The sequence below is a fragment of the Callorhinchus milii genome, unplaced genomic scaffold (genome assembly GCF_018977255.1).
Source record: "Callorhinchus milii isolate IMCB2004 unplaced genomic scaffold, IMCB_Cmil_1.0 Scaffold1, whole genome shotgun sequence".
NCBI lineage: Eukaryota > Metazoa > Chordata > Chondrichthyes > Chimaeriformes > Callorhinchidae > Callorhinchus > Callorhinchus milii.
Genome location: NW_024704742.1, coordinates 99065057 through 99090395, shown reverse-complemented (window position 1 = coordinate 99090395; position 25339 = coordinate 99065057). Strand labels below are relative to the sequence as shown.

At 40.4% G+C, this 25339-nt stretch overlaps 2 protein-coding genes across 2 annotated transcripts in view; one reads left to right on the top strand and one right to left on the bottom strand.

Moving 5' to 3' along the window:
* The window catches only part of lmnb1 (lamin B1), a 28094-nt gene extending 13006 nt beyond the window's left edge, over positions 1-15088 (top strand). Inside the window, 11 exon segments of the mRNA XM_007899383.2 lie at positions 3755-3911; positions 4478-4603; positions 7207-7377; positions 9022-9147; positions 9235-9364; positions 9367-9454; positions 10057-10282; positions 10734-10838; positions 12472-12591; positions 13036-13125; positions 14351-15088. Of these exon segments, the coding sequence (XP_007897574.2) occupies positions 3755-3911; positions 4478-4603; positions 7207-7377; positions 9022-9147; positions 9235-9364; positions 9367-9454; positions 10057-10282; positions 10734-10838; positions 12472-12591; positions 13036-13125; positions 14351-14392 (1381 nt within the window). The 3' untranslated portion in view covers positions 14393-15088.
* A 5417-nt stretch (positions 15089-20505) lies between these two features.
* The window catches only part of marchf3 (E3 ubiquitin-protein ligase MARCHF3), a 59633-nt gene continuing 54799 nt past the window's right edge, over positions 20506-25339 (bottom strand). The window contains exon 5 of the mRNA XM_007899360.2: positions 20506-23017. Coding sequence (XP_007897551.1) covers positions 22865-23017 — 153 coding nt within the window. The 3' untranslated portion in view covers positions 20506-22864. The remainder of the gene's footprint in view (positions 23018-25339) is intronic.

Sequence of the window (25339 nt, the reverse complement as noted above, 5' to 3'; positions counted from 1 at the left end):
AAAGGTACGCTACATGTTAAGGAAATCTCTGCTGTAAAAGTATAGACTTTGTTGCTGTTTTAAGGCAGTTGAGAAATGCCTTTTTAGATTAGCAACATTCCACGGTGATTCCTTTGTAACTACCTTTTCAGTCCAAAAAAAGCATGCACTGTTCAAAGAGATGCATGGCATTCAGGGTGGCATTCAATAACCACAAAGTTACATTTGTATAGAGCCTTTCATGTCAGGAGGATGGCCCAAGGCCTTAAATAGGTGAGCTGTAAATGGATTTGTGGGGCTGAGCTCTCTCTCTCTCGCCCTAGCCACCTATGCCCTAGCCTACGGTGGTGTGTACAGTTTCATTCAGATAACCTTCTAATGCTTTTAATAATAATAAATGATCCTTACATTTGATATAGCGCTTTTCACGTCTTCTCGACATCTCAAAGCGCTTCACAGAATAGACTGTAAAGTGAATTGACTGTATATTTCTGGGCGAAACGTGGCAGCCAATTGCGCACAGCAGTGTCCCACAAACAGTCATGGATTGAAAATGACCAATTTTTATTATTGTTTTTGTTTTGGAGGGATTATTATCAGGCGTGTGGAGTAAGGAAACTTGTCCAAGGTTTCGCCCTGCCTGGAATTGAACTCGGGTCTCTTGCTTGCAAGGCAAGTGCTCTAACCACTGAGCTACAGGACTCCACTGACTCCACTCCACAGGACTTTCTGAAATGTTTAAGTGCTGATGGGCTTCTAACCATTTTTCTGAAATATTTAAATCTTTAAAGGTTGGGCTAAATACAAAATTTCATTTGGGTAATGATACTTTCAAGTCCATGAATCAGTTAAAAATTGGGCGTGGCTAGGTTTTGATTCCAGTAGCTTTGAGGGTTAATGCGATACTCTTCTTTCTTCTCCCCACCCCCTTACTTGCCATTCAAGAAAATAGCTGAAATTCCTCAAATTTTGATAGATGAAGTGAGTCAAAATTTAAGCCGCAACTGACTTACTCAACAGCTGTTGGAATAAATGGCCATTCTGTCTGAGGTGTGCTTGCAAAAGCAGCTGTTCCCACAGTGCTGCCTGCCTGCCCGCCTGTTAGTACCAAGTGATCATATTCCCATTTGTGAGCTGCTCACTCAACAGTGGCCTTGTGTTTTTTTCGAATGGCATTTGTTTATAAGCTCTGAGTTACTGCGTGCCTCCAACTCGTATGATATTGAGTAGTGAAAGGTTACATTAATGCAAACTGATGTCAATCTAATCCAATACCTGGAACTTTGGAAACTTCAGCGCTTTGGGACGTCCTCCCGACGTGAAAGGCGCTCTATAAATGTAATTTTGTTGTTGTTGGTTTGTACATTTCAGGCTCCAGCAACCAGTTGTTTGGTGCTGCTTTTTATGAAGCTTGACTAACCAGAAATTTGTCATACCATCCTGTACGAACTCTGGCAACAAAGTACACTGGAGTTGCATGGTGCACTTGAGGTGATCAGCAAGATATGTAAAATCATGTTGTGAATCACTGACAGTCTACCTCATCCTGAAGTAGTTAAGGAAAACATTGGTGACTATGATGGGCTATGCTGGATTCTGAAGAGGAGCACATAGACCTATTTTTAGATGAATGGGTTCTGAGGTGCTTTTAAGCATGGCTCTGAAATGTGTTTTATAATGTTTCCAAACACACTAGGGAGGGAAAAAGTAACTTTCAGACTTGTCCACTGACAATCTTTATCCACTGACAAGATTAATATCTTGATGATGTCTAATTCTGAAATGCTGCTGTAACCAATAGCATGTGTTGTCGCTGTTTAAAACTGTTAACCCATCCTACTTGTGAAGTATCACACAAGTTTAATTATTACTGCCATCTGCTGGAGTTAATGGAACTAATCTTGATGAGTAGCAAAGCAAGGATTTCTCAGCTACTGCACTCAATTCCTTCTCCCTCTGTTTTCTTCCATCTTGTCCTTGAAATCAATAATGATGATAATCCTTACATTTGAAATAGTACCATATCATGTTGTTGAGACATCTCAAAGCACTTCATAGGATATACTGTAAAGTGGTTTGATTGTGTATTTTGTGTGCAAAACCCAGCAGCCAATTGCGCACATCAATGTCCTACAACCAATGGGCTGAGTGACGAATTTTATCTGGGGTACTGATACTGGGTAGTCAGGATACTGGGAGAAACTCCCTCCTTTTTACGAATAGTGCCAAGGGACCTTGAACATCCATCTGAACAGGTAGGTGGGACCTCAGATTAATGTATCATCCGAAGGATGACATCTCCCAACATAACAGCACTTTCCAAGCCCTACATTGGAGTGTCAGCTTAGACTATGTGATTCTAAGTCCTAACATGTTTAGGTGAATACTAGGGTGAATACTGGTCGGGGTGTAGTAGGTGAAGGCTCAGCCTCTGACAGTGCAGCAGAGAAGGCTGCAGACGTGCAGCAGGCCCAAGTCAAACAGAGGGGGTGAACAGCTGAGTGGGGTGGGAGATCACAGAGAGAGCATTTCTAGTATGTGAAGGAATTTATGATGCACCTTGAAGTTACCCATAGGGAGATGTGGATCCTGGCTGGACTGGAACGATGCGTGTGGAGTTTGGTGTTAGTGAGGATGCAGGTCATTGGAGCTTTGGATGAGGTATCCTACAGACCATATGGTTATTGGAAATGTGGTACATTTTTAGAATCCACAGGAGACTGGTCAGTCCTCAATTGACTTGAGGCGACACAATGACCTTGAAGCAGGAGCAACGGCCATTGATAGAAGCATTATAGCCTTTTTATGTTTTAAATATGCAATTATATCTACATTAGCTGTACAGTCAGTACACCATTTTTCAGAGAGCAACTTACAAACAGCTCCTCCACTACATGATTATTATTAACATGTGCAAACTTGGGTGCCAAAAAAACCATCCTGAAACACTTTGTATACACAGTGCTATGCTGAAGTTCTCGCCCAGTATCTTAAGGTTCAGTAGGAGTTCGAGCATGCAATTTGTGTTGCTCCATGGGACTGGAAGCCAAAAAAGAATTTTTGTTTGGCAAAAGCATTTTACCAATCAAATTTCACATAAAAATTCTTTCCAATGGAATTTGATTGAAGCTAGCTTTGAAGATCCCTAGAAGTATTGAAAAGGCTTGCATCCGTTTCTCTGAAATTGAACTTGAAGAAATCTCAAGTACTATGTTTTTTGATGTTCTGTATGACTTCGGAGATATAGATAATGTGACCACTCTTTAACAGTGGATTATTTGTGACTGGTTTCACTAAGAATTTGTATCGACTGCCTGCGTCCAATTAGGTTTATTCATTAAGACCATTAAGAATAGAGACTTGCATTCAAGTTGCATTATAGCTTTGGACGTATATTTCCTGTGTTAACAAATGAGCTTCTTTGTTTTTATAGTTTCTGCATTCACACTTCCTTAAACGATACTGTGGTTGAGAGTTCTTATTTATATATGCAGGAGCTTTACTGAAGTGTGAGACCAGTACCAAGAATGCAGCAGTACGTTTGAAAACTCTCCATTTTCTTGGACGTTAAATGCCAAGAACGTCTTGTAGGATTTGGTGATGTAATACTTGTAATAAACCAATTACTAAACCTTTATCAATGTTGTCGTTGTTATCAATGTGTACTGCTTTCCTTAAATCCAGGCCTATGGCAAAACACCCATTGTAGATTTTTGTATTTTGACTGAGGAAAACTTGTTGTCTGAATTTCTTTTCTTTCCTGCTCTTCCAACAGTTTTACTAAGAAAGAATCGGATTTAAATGGTGCCCAGGCTCGAGTTAAAGACCTTGAAGCGGCGCTGCATTCCAAAGAGGCTGTCCTTGCCACTGCACTGGGGGAAAAGCAAACCCTTGAAGGAGATGTTGAGATTCTCAGTGCTCGGGTTTCAAAGGTAAAATTCTCCTTCAGAGAAATGACAAGCGAGCTGGTCACTGGGGTTGTAAACACAGATGTGAACTGCATTCAAACACTTTATTTGTTTGAGTAGGTTCAGTATAATCTTTCCTCCAACACTGCAATATTTTCTCTTTCTCTAATGTGTTCAAGATGTGCTTTAGTATTCAGTGGATATTGTTTGCAAAATATGTAAGATCTTTCTTTGTCCTAAATGTGTGTGTCACAAAACAGTCAGTACACTCAACAGTAAATCTTGTGAAGTGTTTTGAGATGTGTTGCAGATGTGATTAAGTGCTGTATCAAATGCGACGGTTATTATTATTGTTAAGCTGCTGAATTCTGAAGTGAACTATTCTTTTGAAATGTTGATCTTAAGCAACTCAGAATTGTTCTCCTCAATTTCTAGTACATGTTGTGAAGTTAGTTGTCCCTATAAAGAACAGACCTGACTAGATAAGCATTGAAATGTATTAGTAATCTTGGCCCTTTTAATGTCTTTGACTAGTAGTTTTGTTCAATGTAGCTTGTGTTCTTGCTAACTGTAACATTTCTTGGGTTCAGTTGGAAGGTTCCTTAGATGGTGTGAAGAAACAGCTGGAAGAAGAAACTCTCTTGAGAGTAGACCTTGAGAATCGATGTCAAAGTCTGTCAGAGGAATTGGAATTCAGAAAGAACATCTATGAAGAGGTATGGCCTTAATCATTTGTTACAATTGCTATTCCTTTTCCTGACTGCTGGGCATGGTTTACTTTCATTGAATAGTTTGCAATGGTAGTAAACCAGAATTGACTCATCAAAAGCCACCACAATAAGTGATATGTACAAACCTGCAAGTTCTCACTGCTCTTTGTGTGCTTTGCTAGAAATACAGATCTGCACTGACAATATTGCTGTTGTCCTGACAAAAATACAAGATCACAGCGCTAATTCTGCAACTTTCAGTTTGTAATTCAATTCTTGGATATACAGTGAGGAGAGCTAATTTTGTGCTCCATGTACAGCCTTGTCATAACCCACTGCTTTAAAGCATTACAACAGAGCTGCCCTGTACGTAGAGTATGGTGGATATACCACTGTTGTGCAGTGAATGAAGTTCATGGTGCATGCCTGCAGCCAGTATGCTCCCTTCCTGTCTGTCTTGGCCATCTTCCAGGTTATCAGATTGCTGAAGATGGCATTTCCTTCTTTGCACAACAAATGGTGATATCGATAGTGACTTGTGACTTGGAAGCTGACTATTCTTTTAATGCGAGACCCAGCCTGACCGGTTGTGCAAGTGCACAATGAAAACCAGTATCATGCTTTGCTATAGCATGAGTTGGTATTTTATTGATTCACCTACCATGTTGTAACATATATTTAACTTTGTATAATGTCACTGAGTGTAAATCTAGAACCTCCATTGTAGAAAATACTGTTTTTGAAGTGTATTCATGTTTAGTCTCACGTTTTGTGTTGGTGTGCCAATAAAACAGAAATTGTCTGTTTGTACTGTTAAAACCTTAGCAGGAAGTTGCTGCACTTATCCAATTTCTTTGACTGTCCCCTTTTCAATAATCACCTTTTGATCCTCACCCTGCACTCTTCTTGAACACAGCGTTCATGTGCTTTTAGAAATGTTTTCCACCCTCTTCTTCAGAAGGCAAAGCATTCGTGTCTCACAAAAGATATTCTGTTTATTTTAACAAGTGAAGTGTGGGCAGACAATTGGTTTTAGATGCATTATTTTCAGAGCAGGGAAAGAGCCACTTCCTAAAACTAGAAGAAATGAGCTGTCCAGACTATACCACAAAGAAAGACTTATTAACTTGTTGAATTGCTCTTAAACTTACCACATAGCTAATTCTGAATTTTATGCATACTTGTGAACTGTTGAATGGTAGTCTAACCAAATTAAAGGGAAGCCAGGTTTAACCTTATAATTTATAATTGTGATCTATGGTCTCCTCCGGCTTCTAGTAATAATAATAATAATCCTTGCATTTGATATAGCGCTTTTCACGTCGGGAGGACGTCCCAAAGCGCTTCACAGAACACACTATAAAGTGAATTGACTGTATATTTGTGGGCGAACGCGGCAGCTAATTGCGCACAGCAATGTCCCACAAACAGTCGTAGATTGAAAATGACCAATTTATTATTGTTTTGGGCTTTGGAGGGATTATTATCAGGAGTGTGGAGTAAGGAAACTTGCCCAAGGTTTCTCCCTGCCTGGAATTGAACTCGGGTCTCTCTCACTTGCAAAGCGAGTGCTCTAACCACTGAGCTACAGGACTCCACGTAATCGAGAGACTGTAGGTGAGATTCCTTTGCACTTTTTTTTCTCTCTTTCTCCAGTGTCTGCCTGGCACAAATACAGATGAACTCCACTCTGATGGGGTTGATAGTATCCAGGAAATTGCAATCCACATTACCAGCAAGGGTGTTAAACAGCCACTGCCGATCATTGCTTCTGGTTTGATGGCATCCCTAACGACATCACTGGGGTGTACTTTTATGAAGGAAAGCTGGCTGCAAACTCTGTGATGCATTAACTATTCTCCTTGGGGGGGTGGGGAGGAGACAAGGTAAGCAAGTCTCCTTGGAGCTGAACTGGCTTCAAGGTGACTTACTTGGCAATGGAATATTGGGATGGAGTTGATTCTTTTTAGCAGTCCGGTTCCTGAGCTAATCCACGGTTTTCCAGGGTACTTTTGATGATAAACTGACCAGCCTGGTTAATTAGTAGTGCGCTCCAGGAAATACATGTTTAATTTCAGGCATAGAAACGTCCACGAGTAGGTGACATGAATGGAACTCAGTCTGTTTTGGATACTGTTCAGCACGGTGATGGGTTTCTGCACGCGTTGGACACTTGGCTGACAAGAAAGAAAATTCATTGTTTTATTCTCAGGTGTGAAACCAGCCCACTCGTGTTTGTAAGTTAGGTTGAATGTTATTGCAATGTGCAACCTAAATTCCTTCCTCTCTTTTTGTTCTAAATGGAGTTTTACGCTTAGTAACAGAATATCAGAGTCCATTACCTACTTGCTTTGTAAATGAGTAGCGCTATATTGAGAATGGCATTCATCTTCTATGATGCTATATTGAAGGATATTGTAATAGGCTTCCCTTGTATGTCATAGTACATTCCAGCTTGATGTTTCAATTTTCTCCTAATTATAAAGTATCACCCAGTGTAGGTTATCACCCAGAATTGAACGTCTTTTTCAAAGAGGTAAATTCTAGATTTTGATCATTTTCTTTATTGTTAGAACCACTGTTCACACAATTTTTTTTTTTCTGTGAAGGAAATCAAGGAAACCAGGAAAAAGCACGAGACTCGTCTGGTTGAAGTGGATACGGGTCGGTTTATAGAATACGAGCACAAACTGTCCCAGGCCCTTCAGGAGCTGAGGCAACAACATGATCAGCAAGTGAAGATCTACAAAGAAGAACTAGAACAGAACTACCAGAATAAGGTGGGGATTTTCTTTTTCAATGTAGAAGTTACCTTTATTATCGTCCTTTAGGGCTTAGCACTGCTGGCTTAGCACACCCGAATGGAGCGAGGAGGGTAAGATGAACATAAGTATAGTGAAAGGATTATATGTGTGTATACAAAATACATAATGCAAGTGTTCTGGCAATGACTGGAAACTTCCCTTTTGATTCCTCACCACTTGGCTGTTGCCATTAAGATAAATTGTAAGTTCTATGGTCACAGCCACTTACTTACTGTTTTCTAAAACAATTTCACTTCTTGGAGTTGCTTTTGAATTCCACTCCTCTTCCAATTGTGTCAGACTGGCTCAGGAGTACCATTCTGGCCTCCGAGTCAGAAGATTGTGGGTTTAAGCCCCACTTTGGGACTTTAACTCACATAGTCTTAAGATGACGCTCCAGTGCAGCATGTCGAAGGTGCTATTCTTCAGAGGAAATGTTAAAACTGAGGTCCTGTCTGCCTATTCAGATGGATATTAAAGATGTCATGGCACTATTTGAAAAGAAAAGAGTTTCTCCAGGTGTCCTGGCCAACAATCCCACAAACAAAATTGATCGTTCATTTCATGGCTATTTGTGGGACTGTAACCCAAGGCGTTATTTAAAATTGTTGGCACATGAATGACATTTGGAAGTGCAGAAATGTTGTCAGACCTGTGAGTTGCGGACCCAAAGCTGGAAAAGTTTGATAAAGGCGACCAGCTCCTCAAAAGCTTTATTTCTATTACGAAATAGTTCATTTACTTTTAACGAAGGTATATATGACGAAACAGATTTCAGTGGTTATTTAGACTTCTTGGTTTAGAAGTCTAGTCGTCTTAGTCTAGACTTCTTATGGTCTGTACCTCAAAACTTTTTAAAATTAATTGCAGATGGATCAATGTTGGGAAGACGTGTCTCAAATCTACTTAAATTGTGGTTCAAATAGATTGCTTTTTTTCTTTGTGTAGAGTCGCCAGCCACTGTTTACTTCATTCCTGCTTCAAAATTGCATATGAGTCAAGGATGTAGCACACAGTGAAGTGAATGACCGAGCAGTTTTGGATTTTGTCGAGTCCCATGGTTAGAGAACGTGATTGAGTAGTGAATATCAGACTGAGCATTATAGAGTAGTTTTACATTAGGAAACAGGTATAGCTGGGCAGCAGTGTAAATTACTTAGGATATTGCTTCATAACTAGTGAAGTTCTGATCTAAACATCTGTAGTCACAGCGAACACTTCCTCATTTTGTAATAGAATTACTTTTGAGATGGGTGATATACACATTTGCTGGCAATGTCACATAACAGGGCTCTGTTGCAAAACCACTTCAGAATTCAGTAACCTCATCACTTTTACAGTTGTGGTATGCTACAACAACAACTTTAATTTATATAGTGCCCTCCACGCCGGACGGCGTCTCAGAGCAGAATGCTGCTTTCATTTAAATGATTGACAGAATTGTGGTATATACACTGAACAGTAACATCCAACCAGGCTGAGTTCACTGGAAAATTACTTTGGCAATTTTGAATCCCACCCATAAGTTGATGAAATAATTGACTCAAAATTGCCATCTCCTTTTCCGGCAAAGCAGGTCTAGGAACTTCCTGTGGCTTAACACTTGGGTTATATTTTCAGCTTGAAAATGCGAGACTGGCTTCTGCGATGACCACCCGATCATCCAAGGCAACTGAAGAAGAACTGCGGGAAAATCGCATGAGAATAGAAAGTCTTAGCACTCAGTTATCCAGCATGCAGAAGGATGTAAGTATGCAAGATAACCGAATAAAGAGTTTAACAACAAATTTCTATTGAATTTCAATTAATTTCATAGCTTTTTTTGCCCCGCAGGCTAGAGCTTGGCAAGATAAGATCCAGGAATTGGAAGACACTCTGGAAAAGGAGAGGGATTCAAACCAGAGGATGATGACCGCAAGAGAGAAAGAAATGGCAGAGATCCGAGCACAAATGGAACAGCAGCTAATGAATACGAACAGCTTCTGGATGTTAAACTGGCTTTGGATATGGAAATTAATGCCTACAGGAAACTGCTGGAGAGTGAAGAGGAGAGGTAATTTCTTCAGGTTCTAATATACTTGTATAAACAACCAAATATTTTTCGGCTCACCAATGGGGCAATAAGACCAGGAATGAAGTTTCTTAATTAGAATAATCGTCATTCACTTCATTGCTTTTTACGGGACATGTGGCAAGTAAGAATTTGCAAGTTATTGTTGACCCTTCCAATTCAACTTTGTGTCTGCTTTAGCCTAAGGACCATTGCAGACCAATAGTCCTAAGAATTGGTTTTGTAGCACAATCAGGTTACAATATAGTCCTGATAATTGATGTAAAAGATGGGATCAGTACAGCTACTGAAAGCAGCAAGAAGTAATTCTCAATTGCCCTGGAAGTTTTATGTACTGGATTTTAGTGGTAGGAAATATTTGTTCAAAATGTATGGAAGTTAGTTTGCTTAGTAGGTAGAGAGAGGAAATTGGGTTTGAATCAAAACTATTTTAACAACTTCTAGGTAACCTGTTCATCATTGTCAATCACTTCTCTTCCTCCCCCCCAATTTTATGCACAGGGTTAACATTCATATTTGATTAAAGCACTATATCGGATGTAAGGATTATTATTTTAATTTGTTCTTGAATTTGTGCATTTCAGATTGAAACTCTCTCCAAGTCCATCATCACGTGTGACGGTTTCTCGTGCCACATCAAGCCGCAGTGTGCGTACAACCCGCGGAAAGAGAAAGCGGGTCGATGTCGAGGAATCTGAGGCTAGCAGTAGTGTCAGCATCGCTCACCATGCTTCTGCCACAGGCAATATTGTCCTCGATGAAGTTGATGTGGATGGAAAATTCATCCGTCTGAAAAACAATTCTGATCAGGTATAGATAGAATCCTCACATTTGTGTTCAAATCCCGTCACTCTCTGGCACCTCTCTTCCTCCTCACTCCCCAATCCACCATCCGGTGCCGCCGCTCGACTGGCACTGGCCTCCTGCTCATCCCTTGCACCCTCTGCCCCACCATTGGAAGTCGTGCTTTCAGCCACTATGCCTCGAAACTCTGGAACACTTTCCCTCAATCCCTCTGCCTTGCCCCCTCTCTCCCCTTTTTCAAGTCCCACCTGAAAACCTTCCTCTTCGACTGTGCTTACGGCCCCTTCCTCCCAGCTTAGTCAGGCTCCGCCACTCTTAAGCACTCTGAGACGTTACTCTGGGTGGAGGGCACTATATAAGTGCAAGTTATTGTTCTATGGATAAAATGGACCAGAGGTTTGCCCCAATGGTGAAATGTTGGTGTTTGCCTCACTTTGACCTTTTGTTTTGAATTTAGGATCAACCTATGGGCAACTGGGAAATGACCAGAAAAATAGGGGATGTGACTGCTACTTACAAGTTTACTGCAAAGTATGTTTTGAAGGCAGGACAGGCCACTACGGTAGGTAGACTGTATATAGGGTTTAATTCCACAAACTTGTGCCTCTGTGTCAGAAGTACTGGATTTGAAATACACCTGAAGATCCAGTGCTTGGGAATCGATGAGAATACCATGTTTGAATTTACTAAGGTCATAAGTTCCACTATAATGTATTGAGCTCAGTGATTGGAGAACTCTGTAGATTGGGGAAAATGGAATTCTCAACCTGTAACACAAAGCTGACTTTTCTAGTTGGGAGTTTCTGCAGTGCCATATGGTTAGGATGTCTTTGGGTTGGGCTGCAACTAATTTCTCCGCTCTGGAGACCTCCGCTCTGGAATTTTCATTGGCCATGTCTGGCTTCAAGCTAGTCAAAGCTGAGGTCAGCATCCAAATGGAGTTCTCATTGCTGGCCTAAGACCAGTTTGTTTCCACCCCCCCCCATGCCTCAATTTTGACTCCTTAGTGGGTTGCTGGGAGTCTTTCCTCCCAACCCTTGAGCTCATTATCATGGATTTCACGTTTCAGAAGCCCTTTAGGATTTTGGTCATTATCTCAACTGGCAGATGTGGAATAGCCGTAGGAAGGTAAGGATGGAAAAGGTCGTAATGAGTGGGTTGGAGATTTTGAGATCATGCTTACAAACAAAGCAGCGAATCTTGGAATAACCTTTTCCATCCACATTTTCCCATGACAGTCTGTATAGAGGACTCACTGAAAGCTGGAAATACAAGCTTAAAGGAAGGATATGTAAACCATTTTAGCATGAAAATGGTATTTTAATCTGGTAGGAAAAATACTAGGAGATCTGTAATTTGACTTTGGAGACTGGATTTTATTACAGGCCGTGCTTGTTCTTGCAACCAAAGGATCCAATATGGAATGTAGATTGATGCACAGACAGACACACAGACAGACATTTCATTTCTCTCTAGTCTCATCTGGGAGGACTCCTGTGGCAGGACTTGTTTTGACCATGCTGTTCTTTGAGTGGGCAACTCATTTTGGCAACTTGTTGCAGTCCTTTCAGCATTGAAGTGTAGCTGCGCTGTTCTTTGTTCTTCAGTTTAATTTAATGGGCTTTCTCTCTTTTGGCTAGGAATTTTCTTTATCCTTGAAAGGTTTGATTTTTGCTTAGGCATCTTTATAATGATAAATATAAATGTAAAATTTATAATCACTGGGATGTCCTCCCGATGTGAAAGACACTTCAAAAATGTAATTTTGTTGTTGCTGTGGCTCAGCCTCATCTGTGTTCTATATTTTGCTCCCGTCGCTTGGCTACATGCATATTCTGTGACACAGGATGCCTCGGGCAGAGACGCGGCCATTAGGTGTAACTGCAGTGTAAAATGCAAAACTGAAACACATTTTAGGTCATAATTCCTGAACGATAGGAGATATCCAAAAACAAATATGCCCATGTCACTCCCAGTTGCAAGACCTTTCCGATTTCTGATAAATCATGTCTCTACGTCAATCGGTTATTGAGATCCTTCTTGGAAGCATGCACAGACAGACAAACATTGTTGTTTTAATAGTATAAAGATAGATGAGTCATAGACCATGGGCCGAATGTGAAGTGAGATTTCTCTTGCTGGCCAGGATGGTATATTGCCATGTAGTATGATGTATAATTACTATTTATCTGCAGGTCTGGGCTACCGATGCTGGTGTGACATCGAGTCCACCTGCCAACCTCATCTGGAAGAACCAGCCTGCCTGGGGCACTGGGGAAGATGTGAAAGTCATTCTGAAGAATTCTCAGGGAGAGGTAAATCTTGAAATTGTTTTGAGGAAACTGGTTTATATACTCAGTATGGAAGTATTCAAACCAAAAGCTTTGGTCGCAGGAATGTGAGATTCAATTAAAACTGAATAGTCAATTTAGCTCATATTGAGCTTTAACAAGGTTTCAAGGGAGAGCTGAGAAAGCAGAGGTCAGAGTTGGGGCATGTTTAATGAATGGTAAACCTTTGATCAAATGTTCATTTAAGATTTTGCCTTTCATGTCAGGAGGACTCATAGAACAATGTTCACAGAAAATATAAGCCTTCACTAATACCACTCTTATACAGTGATTTTGAAAAGATTTTTTTATAGTTCTTGTAGTTTTATTTGGGTTTGTTTGGAAATGGAACACCTATAATGGAACAAAAAAAATGAAAAAATCAATTCAAGCTTTTTTTTGTAATGGGGAAACTTTTTCTGTTTTTAGGAAGTGGCTGATAGAACAACTATTTACACAACTACTGTGCCGGAGGAGGAAGAAGTTGAGATTCAAGAAGAGGATCTCTTTCATCAACAGGTATGTTCTAGTATAGAAGGATCAGTTTGCATTAAACAATGGTCAAACCACTTTCTGTGCTGGTCTAGTTTTATTCTAATCCCTATTCGGGTCCTAATCTCCGACTGTTCAGTGCCTTGGGATGTCCTCCCGACGTGAAAGGCGCTTTACAAATGTCATTTTGTATTGTATTATGTAACCTGATCTTTGGGTGCGCTAATTTCATCTTGTGTGTAAAGCTTCATCTTAACTTACATCTATTTTTCCAAGTGTACAATTTTAACAGTCCTATTGAGGTTTTCACACTTATTCAAGGTATCGTGTTAGTCTGTGAGGTCCAGTTGAGGCTGTTTTACTTTAGTGTTCTCATTAGTCAAGGTTCAAGGCTTTGGGTAGAATTTGGTTGAATCATGGGTTCAATTAACATTCAAGATATTTGAATGTTTCAGATTCTTCCCAGTGGCTGTATTATGGCAATAGAATGGTTAGATATCTGGTGAAGAGTTTAGTATTGATTGAAAATGAATAGGTTAAAGTGCAGCGTTTCAGATCAGATGTTAAACCAAAAATAAAACAAAAAGATTTTTTTCTGGTGCCCTAGCCAACTGGCCATTCACTTCATGGTTTGTGGAAAATGTGTTGCTGTTTTCCTGCAAAAAATGTCTACATTTGGTGCAATTACGTAGTGAAGTATGGTGAGATGTTTTGCATATCTATCTTTAGTTTGACTGTCTCATTAGAAATTGAAACCGGATGCTCTATTAGCCATAATGAGATCTTTAGTTCACAAGAAGCCAAGGCACTCTGATCTCTACTCCCTAAATTTGCTTTGAAATCATTTATAAGCACAAGACCAAGTTTAATTTTGATGTATTTCTTTGCCCTGTAGTGCCAGATTACAGCAGCTAAATCTCAAACTACAATGAAAAATATACAATCCTTGTGGTTTTGGCATGGGTGACATTGTAAATGATGGCTGTTAGAATGCTAGGCAGAGGTATAAATTTAGTGGGGAGGGATTACTCTTGGTACAACAACAATTTGCATTTATATATAGCGCTCTTTACATGGGGTAGCTTCTCAAAAGTGCTGAACAATGATATAATTTGGCTACAACCTAGGAAGAAAGGGGAGGTGACTGTAGGCACGTTGAAGATTGGTACCACTTTGGGTAGAAATTGGTTTGTTTGAAACCTTCCAGTTAACTATTTCAAATCCTCTTAATGTTTTATCCTCTGTTCTTCAGGGAGATCCAAGAGCAGCCAACAGGAGCTGTGCAGTAATGTGATCGTCTTCCAAGACTTCTTCAAAAACAAAAAGTTCATTGCTGCCTATGTCAAACTTTATATCCAGATTCACAACTATTTTTGTATTTCACATTGACTTGTACATTCAATATTTTAGGTATTTTGTTAAATTTCATTATTTTGTAAAATGCACAAACTGGATTCCAGGCCTTTTTACGATTTCTTTTGCTTTACTGAGCTTTTTGTAGAACAGTAACAGGGATTGGAGTTTAAAGGAGCCAGTGTGTTTCTGCAAAAAAAGACAATGTGAATCGCAGACGTTTTTTTAATCAAAAGTTTTATCTGATACTACCACAGACAAAAAAACAGGTTGGAAAGGTAATGAGTTGTTAAATTGGCCATTTAAAGAGGCAGCTACATTTGTGACAAGGCCTTCATTTTGAGTTTATGGGTGCTGTTGTGGGGGGAGTAGTTCAATAACATTTTGTAAATTTATAAATACAGCACTGAGCTCAACATTTTAATTTTTTAAATGTTTATACGAAGATGGTAAAAATGTACCACAAAAATTGGGATGAAGGGAAATTCTTCTGTTGTGGCTTTTTCCTCCTCCCTCTTTCCCACCTGAGTGGGTGGGAACATAGTGAGTCTGAATATAGATGTTAGTTTTTAAACTTAGCAATTGCATACCTGGATTTTCTTTACAAGATGGACAAAATAAACATTGTTTAATTAAATGTGTTGCACTTATTCTTGAGGTATAATGCTAGCATATTGATGCATCACTTATGTTGCTGTGTATCTACATTAATTGCTTGCCTACATTCAATACATTTGCCTGATGTGTGTGCATGTGTATGTATATATAAAAAAGAGTCACACAATAAATCCTGTGAAGCACTTTTGAGACATCCTTCTAAGGGAAAGGTGCTATAGAGGTGTCAACCTGGTTCAGTTAATAGCACACTTGCATCTGAGGGACTTTGATCTCATAATTTAGACACTCCATTATAGTGCTGGCAGGTGTTGTTCAGCTGCACATTAAATATTTCATGGCACTTTTGAAAAAGAGAAGGGAGTTTCTCCTGGTGTCCTGGCCAACAAATCTCCAGATAAAATTGGCGATTTACTTTGCGGCTGCTGTTGTGTGCAAATTGGCTGCCGTGCTTGTCTACAAAAACAGTCGATGCAAATTGCAGTAAATCCTGTGAAGTGCTTTGAGATATCTTCTTGGTGTGAAAGGTGTATCAAATGCAAGGAATATTATTTAATTGGGATTATTGTATATACAGAAACTGGACGTCACAGAGGATGTGCAACACTTGCCAATTAGTTAGTCAAAGTAGGATGTCTTCACAGGATGAGCGAGGAGGAGGAGGAAGAAAGATAACTGAAGGCACAATTGAAGATTTAGGTTTCTAGGAAGGTTTTGAAAATATTGAGAAAGAGGGATTTTGGAGGGCAGTACAATTGAGTTGAGAGACAGAGTGTGAAACATGGCTGCTGGTGGTCAATTAAAGGAAGTGCTGGATGTGCTGTAGGGCTGAGATTAAAGCATTAAATACTACTCCCCCACCCCACCCTTCTGCCTCACACAACCACACATGTCTCTTTTTGAATACATTTAAGGTGTATTGGGATTTCCTTTGGGGGAAAAAGTCTTTCCAGGGTGGTTAAGCACTTGAACTTGTATTTCATCAACAATGATATTTATATTGTGTCTTTCACATCAAGGACATCTGAAACTACTTTCAACGGTTGCCTGGAAGGCTTGAGGTCAAAAAGATTTAAAGGCAGAAAGAGGCAAGACAGAGGGACTCCAGGATGGAGTTCAGCGAACAGGAATAGAATGGCCAAAAAAGCTTGTCCAGTGATGTTGGTGGACATTAATCTGGCAGAAGTAGACATTTGCCCTTTCGGGTGGCAGTCGGGGTAGCTGGATTATTCGGTCAGTATTTATCTTCTCTCTTTGCTACCACTGAGTGCAACCTGAATTGTGAACTGAACAGTTGGAATTGAACATGCAGGCTGACTATAAAGTTGTGATACCATTAATAAGTCTTAAAGAAGTAATGAAAAAATATAAAGTAATTATTATTAAAATAAATGGTGGTGTGACTTTTTGGTCACCCTGTATATCCTCCCTTATTCAGGACTGAAAACATTTCGTGGCATTTCACAATTTGGAATGAATTGAGCAACATAAATTGCATTATCTAAATAAGAAGTGGAGAAAATGTTTTAATGTGTAAAAATAAACACCTGCATGTGCTGCAGAGGCTCTCCAACACAAAACAACAACAAAATTACATTTGTAAAGTGCCTTTCACAGTGAGAGGACGTGCTAAGACGCTGAACAGTCAGGGATCGTGACCTGAGTATGGGGGGCAGGGTTGGCATGAGGGAGGGCAGAGGGGCTAGGAAGGCAGCTGAAGGCACGGTCAAAAAGGACGGTCTTGGGTCGCGCCTTAAACGAGACGAGAGGGAGCAAGACGAAGGGATTGTGGGATGGAGTTCCAAATGGTGGGGGCAGAGAGGGTGAAAGCTCGGCCGCCGATGGTAGGGCGGCTCGGGCGGGAGACCTGGAGCAGGCCAGAGCCTGCTGAGCGGAAGGAGCAGACAAGTTGATAGGAGGTCAGCAGGTCAGAGATGTAGGAGGGGGAAAAGCTGTGAAAGGCCTTGATAGTGAGGATGAGGATTTTGAATTCTATCCTCTGAGGGATGGGGAGCCAGTGGAGCTGAGTGAGGGTGATGAGGTCATGGAGTCTGGTGTGGGAGAGGACATGAGCTGCAGTGTTCTGGATGATCTGCAGCTTGTGGAGGGAAGAGTTGAGAGGCCAACCAGGAGGGAGTTTCCGTAGCCTTGAGGTGACGAATGTCTGTATGACGGTTTAGGCGGCCTGAGGGGTGAGGCAGTGGCGGAGTTGGGCAATGTTGCGGAGGTGGGGGAAGACAGAGCGGGTCATGGCACGGATATGGGGGAGAAAGGAACAGTTGAGGGTCGAAAAAGACACCCAGGTTCCTGACTGGATTGGTGAGGTGGAGTGTGCAACCGTGGATGCTGGTGCTGCCAGTGCCTGAGGTACGGAGGCGCTGGTGCGAGCCAATCAGGAGGGCCTCGGTTTTGCTGACATTCAGCTCCAGAAAGTTGGCTCTCATCCAGGACTTGGATGTCAGACAGACAGTCTTGTCAGGCGTCAGTTGTCCTGGAATCGAGATTGGATGCAGAGAGATAAGAGTTGGGTGTCATCTGCACACGTGTGGAAATTTACCCCATGTCTGCGGATGATGTCACCAAGGGGAAGCATATAGAGGATGAAGAGGAGGGGACTGAGGACAGAACCCGGAGGAACACCACACAAGATTGTGCAGGGGCTGGAAGAGAAACCATTGACGGAGACAAATTGAAGATTGTGTGTGAGATAAGACCTGAACCATTCAAGGACAGAACCTTGAAGGTTGAGGTGAGAGGAGAGGAGGTGGAAGAGGGTGGTGTGATCCACAGTATCGAAGGCAGTAGAGAGGACGAGGAGGCAGAAGGAGCCCTGGTCACAGATGGAGAAAATGTTGTTTGTCACCTTAACCAGAGCAGTTTCCGTGCTGTGAACTCCTTGATGTGAACTAATTTATTATTGTAAAGATTTCCCATTGATGGCAAGTAACTGTTCCAATATTGAATAACCTCTGTTCCTCACTTTGAAAGGCAAGTTTGTTAAAGGACAGAAATGTGCAGAGGAGACAGGTGGTGAGGCCCCAGAGCTAAAGCTGGATTATTCAGAAGATCAAATGTGCAAAGCAGAACTTGTGATCTTGGAGAAGGAAACATTACTGATGCATTCAATGTATTGCGTGGTTTTTATCACGGCGGGGTGGACAAGATACATTTTCATTATTTAGAAGGAACCTATAAAAACTTTTCAGAAAATAAACCAGACCAGTCTGAAGGATTATCGGTGGCGAAGTCACCTGGGTCACTTTTTTTGTGTAAAGCATGCAAAGCCAATTACATAGTTTATAGGAGATATTAAGTTTCCATTTAATGACAGGTGTCAGCTGGAAGCAGTCTGTAACACTAGCCTCCAAGTTAAAGGTTATGGGTTCAAACCCCACACTAGAACTTTGAACTCCATGTAAGTTGTCACTATTACAGCGCTGGCGTTCGCTATGATGTTTGAGGTGCAATGCTTCAGACATCTAAACTGAGGTTCCAAATGTTTGTTTAGATGGCGGCTAAAGGTTTCAATGCACTTTTCAAAAAACAAATGGGAGTTTCTCAGTGTCCTAGCCAACAATCTGAAAGATAAAAATGGCCATTCACTTCATAGATGTATATGGGACACTGCTGTGTGCAAATTGGCTGCCACATTAGCTAACAGCACATTTTACAGTAAATCATGCTAAGGGATATTCTCCCAATATGAAAGCCATCATATCAAATGCAAAGATTATAATTTTTAATGCCTCAGTGTTCTGCTAGAATTGAGATTGCTTAATATTTAAATTTGTGCTAGAAAGCCAACAGGTGTTAAATTTATCGAAATAAATATTTATCCTTGATAAAAACGTGCTGGTGATCCTTAGGACACAAAAACTAGCCCTCACCAGCCACCAGATGTCGCTGTAGGCTCAGAGAACAGCTAAATTAGAAAGTATAAAGCTTATCCTTGCAACAGTGATTTCTGAAACTTAAAATTAAATTATTTTCTATTTGCATTTTACTAAATTTCCAATATTCCAGCTACTTCGGTTCTACAATCAATTTGGATTATTTGTTTTAGTTCCTGAGCAAGGTCGGTCCAAGTACTCCAGATGTTATTTGATCGACCATCCAGCCTGGCTCATTGGCAGACTGGTCACTGAGGGCAGGGATTCTGCCCACATGGTTAACCCTGCAATCCAAATTCCTGACACGTAGGGAGGGTGGTACCAGTTGGATACACAATGGGAAGTTTGTCAAATAGCGCTCGCAATGGCAAGCTGTATGATTTTAGCTGGTTAAACACCAGCAGTACCCTGGGGAATTAAATAAGAGGATGCATCCCTCCAGGGAGAGTGTACATTAATTCCACACAGGTACATTGCCATGTGTAGGTGGTATCCATGTGTCAGTCTGGCTCATTTTTTAACACTCCTCATCTCCGAGCCAGAAGTTGGGAGTTCAAGCCCCATATTGAACTCAGTCTGAGCTGACACTCCAATGCAGTGCTGGAGGTCTGTTGCATTGTCAGAGGTGCCGTTCTTCAGGTGAGATTGCATCTACCTGTTCAGGTGCATGTGAAAGATTCCATGGCATACCTCAAAAAGAGCAGGGTGTGAGCTGGATGACTGATCTGAGGAGGCCAGATTGCACGATTGCAGTCGATGTGTAAAACTTTTTTGTGGGTATTTTATTTCTGGATCAGTTTACATAGAATCAGTCACTGATTCAAGATCTACATTGATGGTAACTTGTTTTTCCCACTCCCCTGTCAGCCCCATCAACATAGCAAAATAAACCCTATACAACAATTTTTTTGGAGGGGAAAGTGGAAATGTCGTGTCCAGAAAAGTTTTGGGGAGTACATAAGGGAAAAATGAAGGTGTGCTATATAATAATAATCCTTGATTTTGATATAATGCCTTATCACGTCTTCGAGAGTGCTTCACAGAATATACTGTAAAGTGAATTGACTTTATATTTTGTGGGCAAAATATAAATGTATGTTGCTGTGGTAAATGAGTCACCAATAGATGGGGTTCTACGACACATGGAGCACCGATGAACAAACCCTGCATCAGACTTCATCCAATGGAGAAACAATTGCAGAATGAAACCTAGCCTTTATGGTTTAATGCTTACCAAAAGCTAAATAAATTAAACAGTTCTCTAGCTTTATCCTGCATAAAAATGAAGCACAGGTCACATTTGCTGTTTTCATGGCCTTTACTACAAAGTATGCAGTATTAATCTAACTCGAAAGTCATGGTCTAAAAGCAAACTGTCTGACTAAGATGTCATGAGATGATGGAAATTAGTTTCCACCATTACAGTCTATGACTGCAAATCTTAGAAATGTTCCTCTAAAAGTTCTTGGTGTGTCTGGTACTATGAAATGAGCATCAACTGCTACTGGAAATCAGTACATGGCTCATTCAATGTGCATTTTGTATGCCAAAGTTTTATTTCTCCTTTCAATAAATGTTCTTGGTTAATACAAAAAAAATCTGTAAATATATTAATCATATTGTACAAGTGAACGACCAAGAGGAAAGAGAAAATCCAAGTGTTGTTGTGCTTCACTGGTTGCCAGACTAACAGAACAACAATGAAGTCATGACCACAGGCATAATTGAATACCACACTGGCCTCAGTTTTCAGAAAACAAATGCGTTATTTCATTTTCTCCCAAATTCTGATTCCTGGGATTTTACAAATATAATAAAATCACTGCTCACATTACATGTAGATCTGGAAATGTAATATTCAGGAATTAATGAAAATGGCACAATATGGGTGATTTTTGCATCTACATAAACTTTCCTGGAGGTAGAAATTTAGAGTGTTAAGAGCCAACACTTCTGTTTAGAGTGGCACAATATCCCCCTTCCCTCTATTGCCATTGGCCCCATATTAAAATGTTGCATATATACTTCACTTATGATGCAATTTGTTCAGATTAGTAAGAATTTTGTGTCTAGACGACATTTCTAAATGCACTATCAAAATTTTACCTTTTATAACAGAAAAGCAACACATCAAACTAAACATTAACTGAAAAGTTAAGCAGTTCCACCTGGTTACTTTGGGGGAAAACACACTTCAAGTAATGGAAGATACATGATTTACTACACAATTCTGGAAACAGATTTACACGATAAATGTGAATCTTCCTCCAAGTGTATCTGCAATTGGTTCCAACCCACAAAGATAAAGTTGACCAATTTATAACTTGTAGTTTACACGTGCCTTAAAAAGCACAGTTAAGCAGTCCATAGAACAGCATTCGAGCTTCCAATACATTCACATGATTAACCTCGGGAGAGAGAAAAAAAATATTCCATTTAGGCGTCAAACCTGTTTGAGGTTTCAGACCTCTGATTATACACACTAAAGAATTAGATATTTAACTATTTTCATAAAAGTGCCAATCACAAGCTGCACACAATTAAGAACTCAAGCACATTTTGAGATTAGAGCACTGGTATAATGATTTAAGATATACTGTAGCTCCAATTCAAGATAAAATAAAACATAAAATTAAAACATACAAACATCTGAGGCCAATTTGTAGTATTAATGCAATCAGTCAGCAAACGGGGGCTCCTTCTGATAAGCGGAAGTACGTCCCACTGATAGTGGAAACTCTACTCCAAAACAATGTTGTTCTGGTGCAGGGTTCCTGTGGATTGACAGGAATTGTTAAGTAAACTGCAAATCATACCCCATTGTCTACTTCATTTTAGATTTGGTGCATTAGTCATGGAAACTTTTATAGCCAGGCTCTGAATATGATGTGTGTCTTTGGATAGAAAAACACACGTCATAAACTATCCACCTTCAAATCCCACCTAAAGACTTTCCTTTTTGATCATACTTGCGACCACCTACCCACTCCCTCCCCCCCTGGCTTGTGTTAGACTCCGCCACTATGAAGTGCTCTGATACTCTACCCCGCTTGAAGGGCGCTATGTAAATGCAAGTTGTTGTTGTTATGATTCAAACATGCTTTGTAGCAGATTAAGACAGATTGGAAAAATCACATTAGTTTTTTTTATATATAATGTACACACACACACACACACACCAACGTTAAAGGTATACTCAAATGGCCTTTTTGTATCAAACTGGAAAAGCTGTCTCGATCAATTCTGATGGAATACACAAAGGAATTGATTGCATTACTACATAGCAGTAACATGATTAACACAGGGGTTAAAAAGTGCTACTGAGAAACTGATCACACTGACCCCGCCTATACGATAGCATTTTGATTTGTGGAAATATCAAATGTTAGTATCCTTATAATGATTAAAAAAAACATCATCAGCTTTTCAAAGACAACTGAAGAAATGGAGATAATTGGTTGCATCAGCAGGAAAATTGGAACAAAACTGTCCAAACTTACCAAGCTATTAATCAGAAGTGTGAAAGTGCTCAGTCACATCCTACCAATATGTAAAAAAGTACATGGTTTAGACTGAGTATATGACCTGATCTATCAGGGCAAGAAAAACAGAATATATCAAGACAATGTTATCAGTCACATGTGTAAAGAGCATTATTATGACTAAGTACAGTTGAAATCTGCCAATGCATTGTTGGGCAAACACTACAGTGTAACTGTAACAATGAAGAATACACAATTTTATAAGAACCGACAATTACCAAATTGTTTAAAATCCAATGCGTCACTCTACTGTAAATACTCAGGCTATCTTCCTTGAACAAGATAGCGTACAGAATTAAACTATCTTTGGATAGAACTCTTTGTTGCAGAATTCTCAATCCTGAAGTCTGGCAAGATTGCCAGTTGTCACACAATTGTCTCTTTTGAGTTCCTTTTCACAGGCTGGAGAAGGGACTGCTGAGTGGATGGCACACCCAAAGACTTTGGGAGCAGCAATACGACTCTCTGATTGGTCCGACGCCACTCGTTGTATAGTCGACAGTGATAACGAAATGAAACCTAGTGAAATTTAAAATAAATCTGGTTAAGAAATGTTTGCACATCAACAACAAAAGAGTGATAAGGCAGGCTAAAAGATCGCATGAGAAGAGGTTAGCGGGTAACATAAAGGGGAATCCTAAAATATTTTACAAGCACATAAAGGAAAAAAGGTTAGTTAAAGATAGAGTGGGGCCAATCAAAGACAATGACGCCAATCTTGTTGTGGAGGCAGAGGGCACGGCTGATGTACTGAACGAGTACTTTGCATCTGTCTTCACAACGGAAATGGATGCCCCAAATGCCTCAGTATTGGATGAGAGGGTAGAGGACATAGATCATATTACTATAGGCAGAGAGGAAGTTCTGAAAAGATTGACTGGGCTCAAAATTGATAAGTCACCAGGACCAGATGGGTTTCACCCAAGGTTGCTGTGGGAGATACGGGTTCAAATAGCGGAGGCTTTGGCCATTATATTTCAATCTTCATTGGACACAGGAGTGATGCCAAGAGACTGGAGAGTGGCTAATGTTACCTCCCTCTACATAAAGGGGCAGAAAGACAAACCCGGAAATTACAGGCCAGTCAGCCTAACTTCGGTAATAGGAAAACTACTGGAGACCATAATCCGGGACAGAGTAAATCTCTACTTAAGAGGAACATGAGGTAATTAGAGACAGCCGACATGGATTTGTTAAAGGCAAATCTTGCCTAACAAATCTAATAGAATTTTTTGAAGAGGTGACTGCGAGGGGTTGATGAGGGAAATGCGGTGGACATTATTTACATGGATTTTAAAAAGGCTTTTGACACAGTACCGGATAAGAGGTTAATAAAAAACTGAAGGCCCACGGTATTAGGGGGACAGTAGCCGTTTGGATTAGGAACTGGCTGAGTGACAGAATGCAGAGGGTGGTGGTTAATGGGTGTTTCTCGAAATGGAAGGAGGTGAGCAGCGGTGTCCCCCAGGGATCGGTATTGGGACCACTGCTCTTTCTAATATATATTAATGATCTGGATTTGGGCATAGAGAGCACTATTTCCAAGTTTGCAGATGATATAAAGTTAGGTAGGGTAGTAAATAGTGAGGAGGACTGTAACCAACTGCAAGCAGACATACACAGAATGGTGGAATGGGCTGACATGTGGCAGATGGATTTCGATGTGGATAAGTGTGAGGTGATACACTTAGGTAGGAAAAATGATAGGAGGCAATATAGACTTGGTAGCTCAATGCTAAGGAGGGTGAACGTACAGAGAGATCTGGGTGTTCAAGTAAGTGAATCATTAAAGGTAGCGGGGCAGGTAGATAAGGCAGTAAAAAAGGCATTTGGTGTACTGAGCTTTATTAGTAGGGGCATAGAGTATAAGAGTAGTGAGTTTATGGTTAATCTATACAAAACACTGGTTAGGCCTCAGCTGGAGTACTGCGTCCAGTTCTGGGCACCTTACTTCAGGAAGGATATTAAGGCACTGGAAAGGGTGCAGAGGAGATTCACGAGAATGATACCAGGAATGGGGAAGCTTAGCTATGAGGATAGGCTGGAAAAGTTAAGACTTTTCCCATTAGAGCAGAGAAGGTTACGCGGGGACCTGATAGAGGTCTTCAAGATCATGAAAGGTTTCGACAGGCTAGATAGGGAAAAGCTGTTTCCGCTGGTAGGTGGGTCTGTGACTCGTGGTCACAGTCTTAAGATATCTACCAAAAGAAGCAGAGGGGAGGTTAAAAGAAATGTTTTCACTCAGAGAGTTGTTCGAATTTGGAATGATCTGCCTGAAAGGGTAGTGAAGTCCGATTTGATAACAGTTTTTAAGAGAGAACTGGATAGGTATCTGGGGAAGACAGGTTTGCAGGGTTATGGGGAGAAAGCTGGTGATTGGGGTTAGTGAAAGTGACTTGCTCTGTCAAAGAGCCAACACAGACTCGATGGGCCGAATGGCCTCTTTCTGTGCCGTAACATTCTATGAATCTATGAATCGTTGACACCAACAATGGAGGTGACAATCTGCCTGTATTCTCACTACATAGCAAAAAAAGTGTAAATAAAAGGGGGACATTTTCTAATGCATTTAATACCAAAGCAATTGTCAATAAAGTTTTGCTATGGTAATGAACAATTAAAAATGTGCCTAATTACAATTTATTAGTGACCATTGAACCCAAATAAGATTTTATAGATATGTGACCACTTATCATTACAATGAGCAGAAATGGCTTCATTTCATAGGCACGTTTAATCTTGGTATTGGGATTACAATGTGTGGTAGTAATTCATTAAAGGCTGGGATGCTGATTCACAGGAATACTATTCCAAATATGAAGCACTTTGAGGCATCTCAAC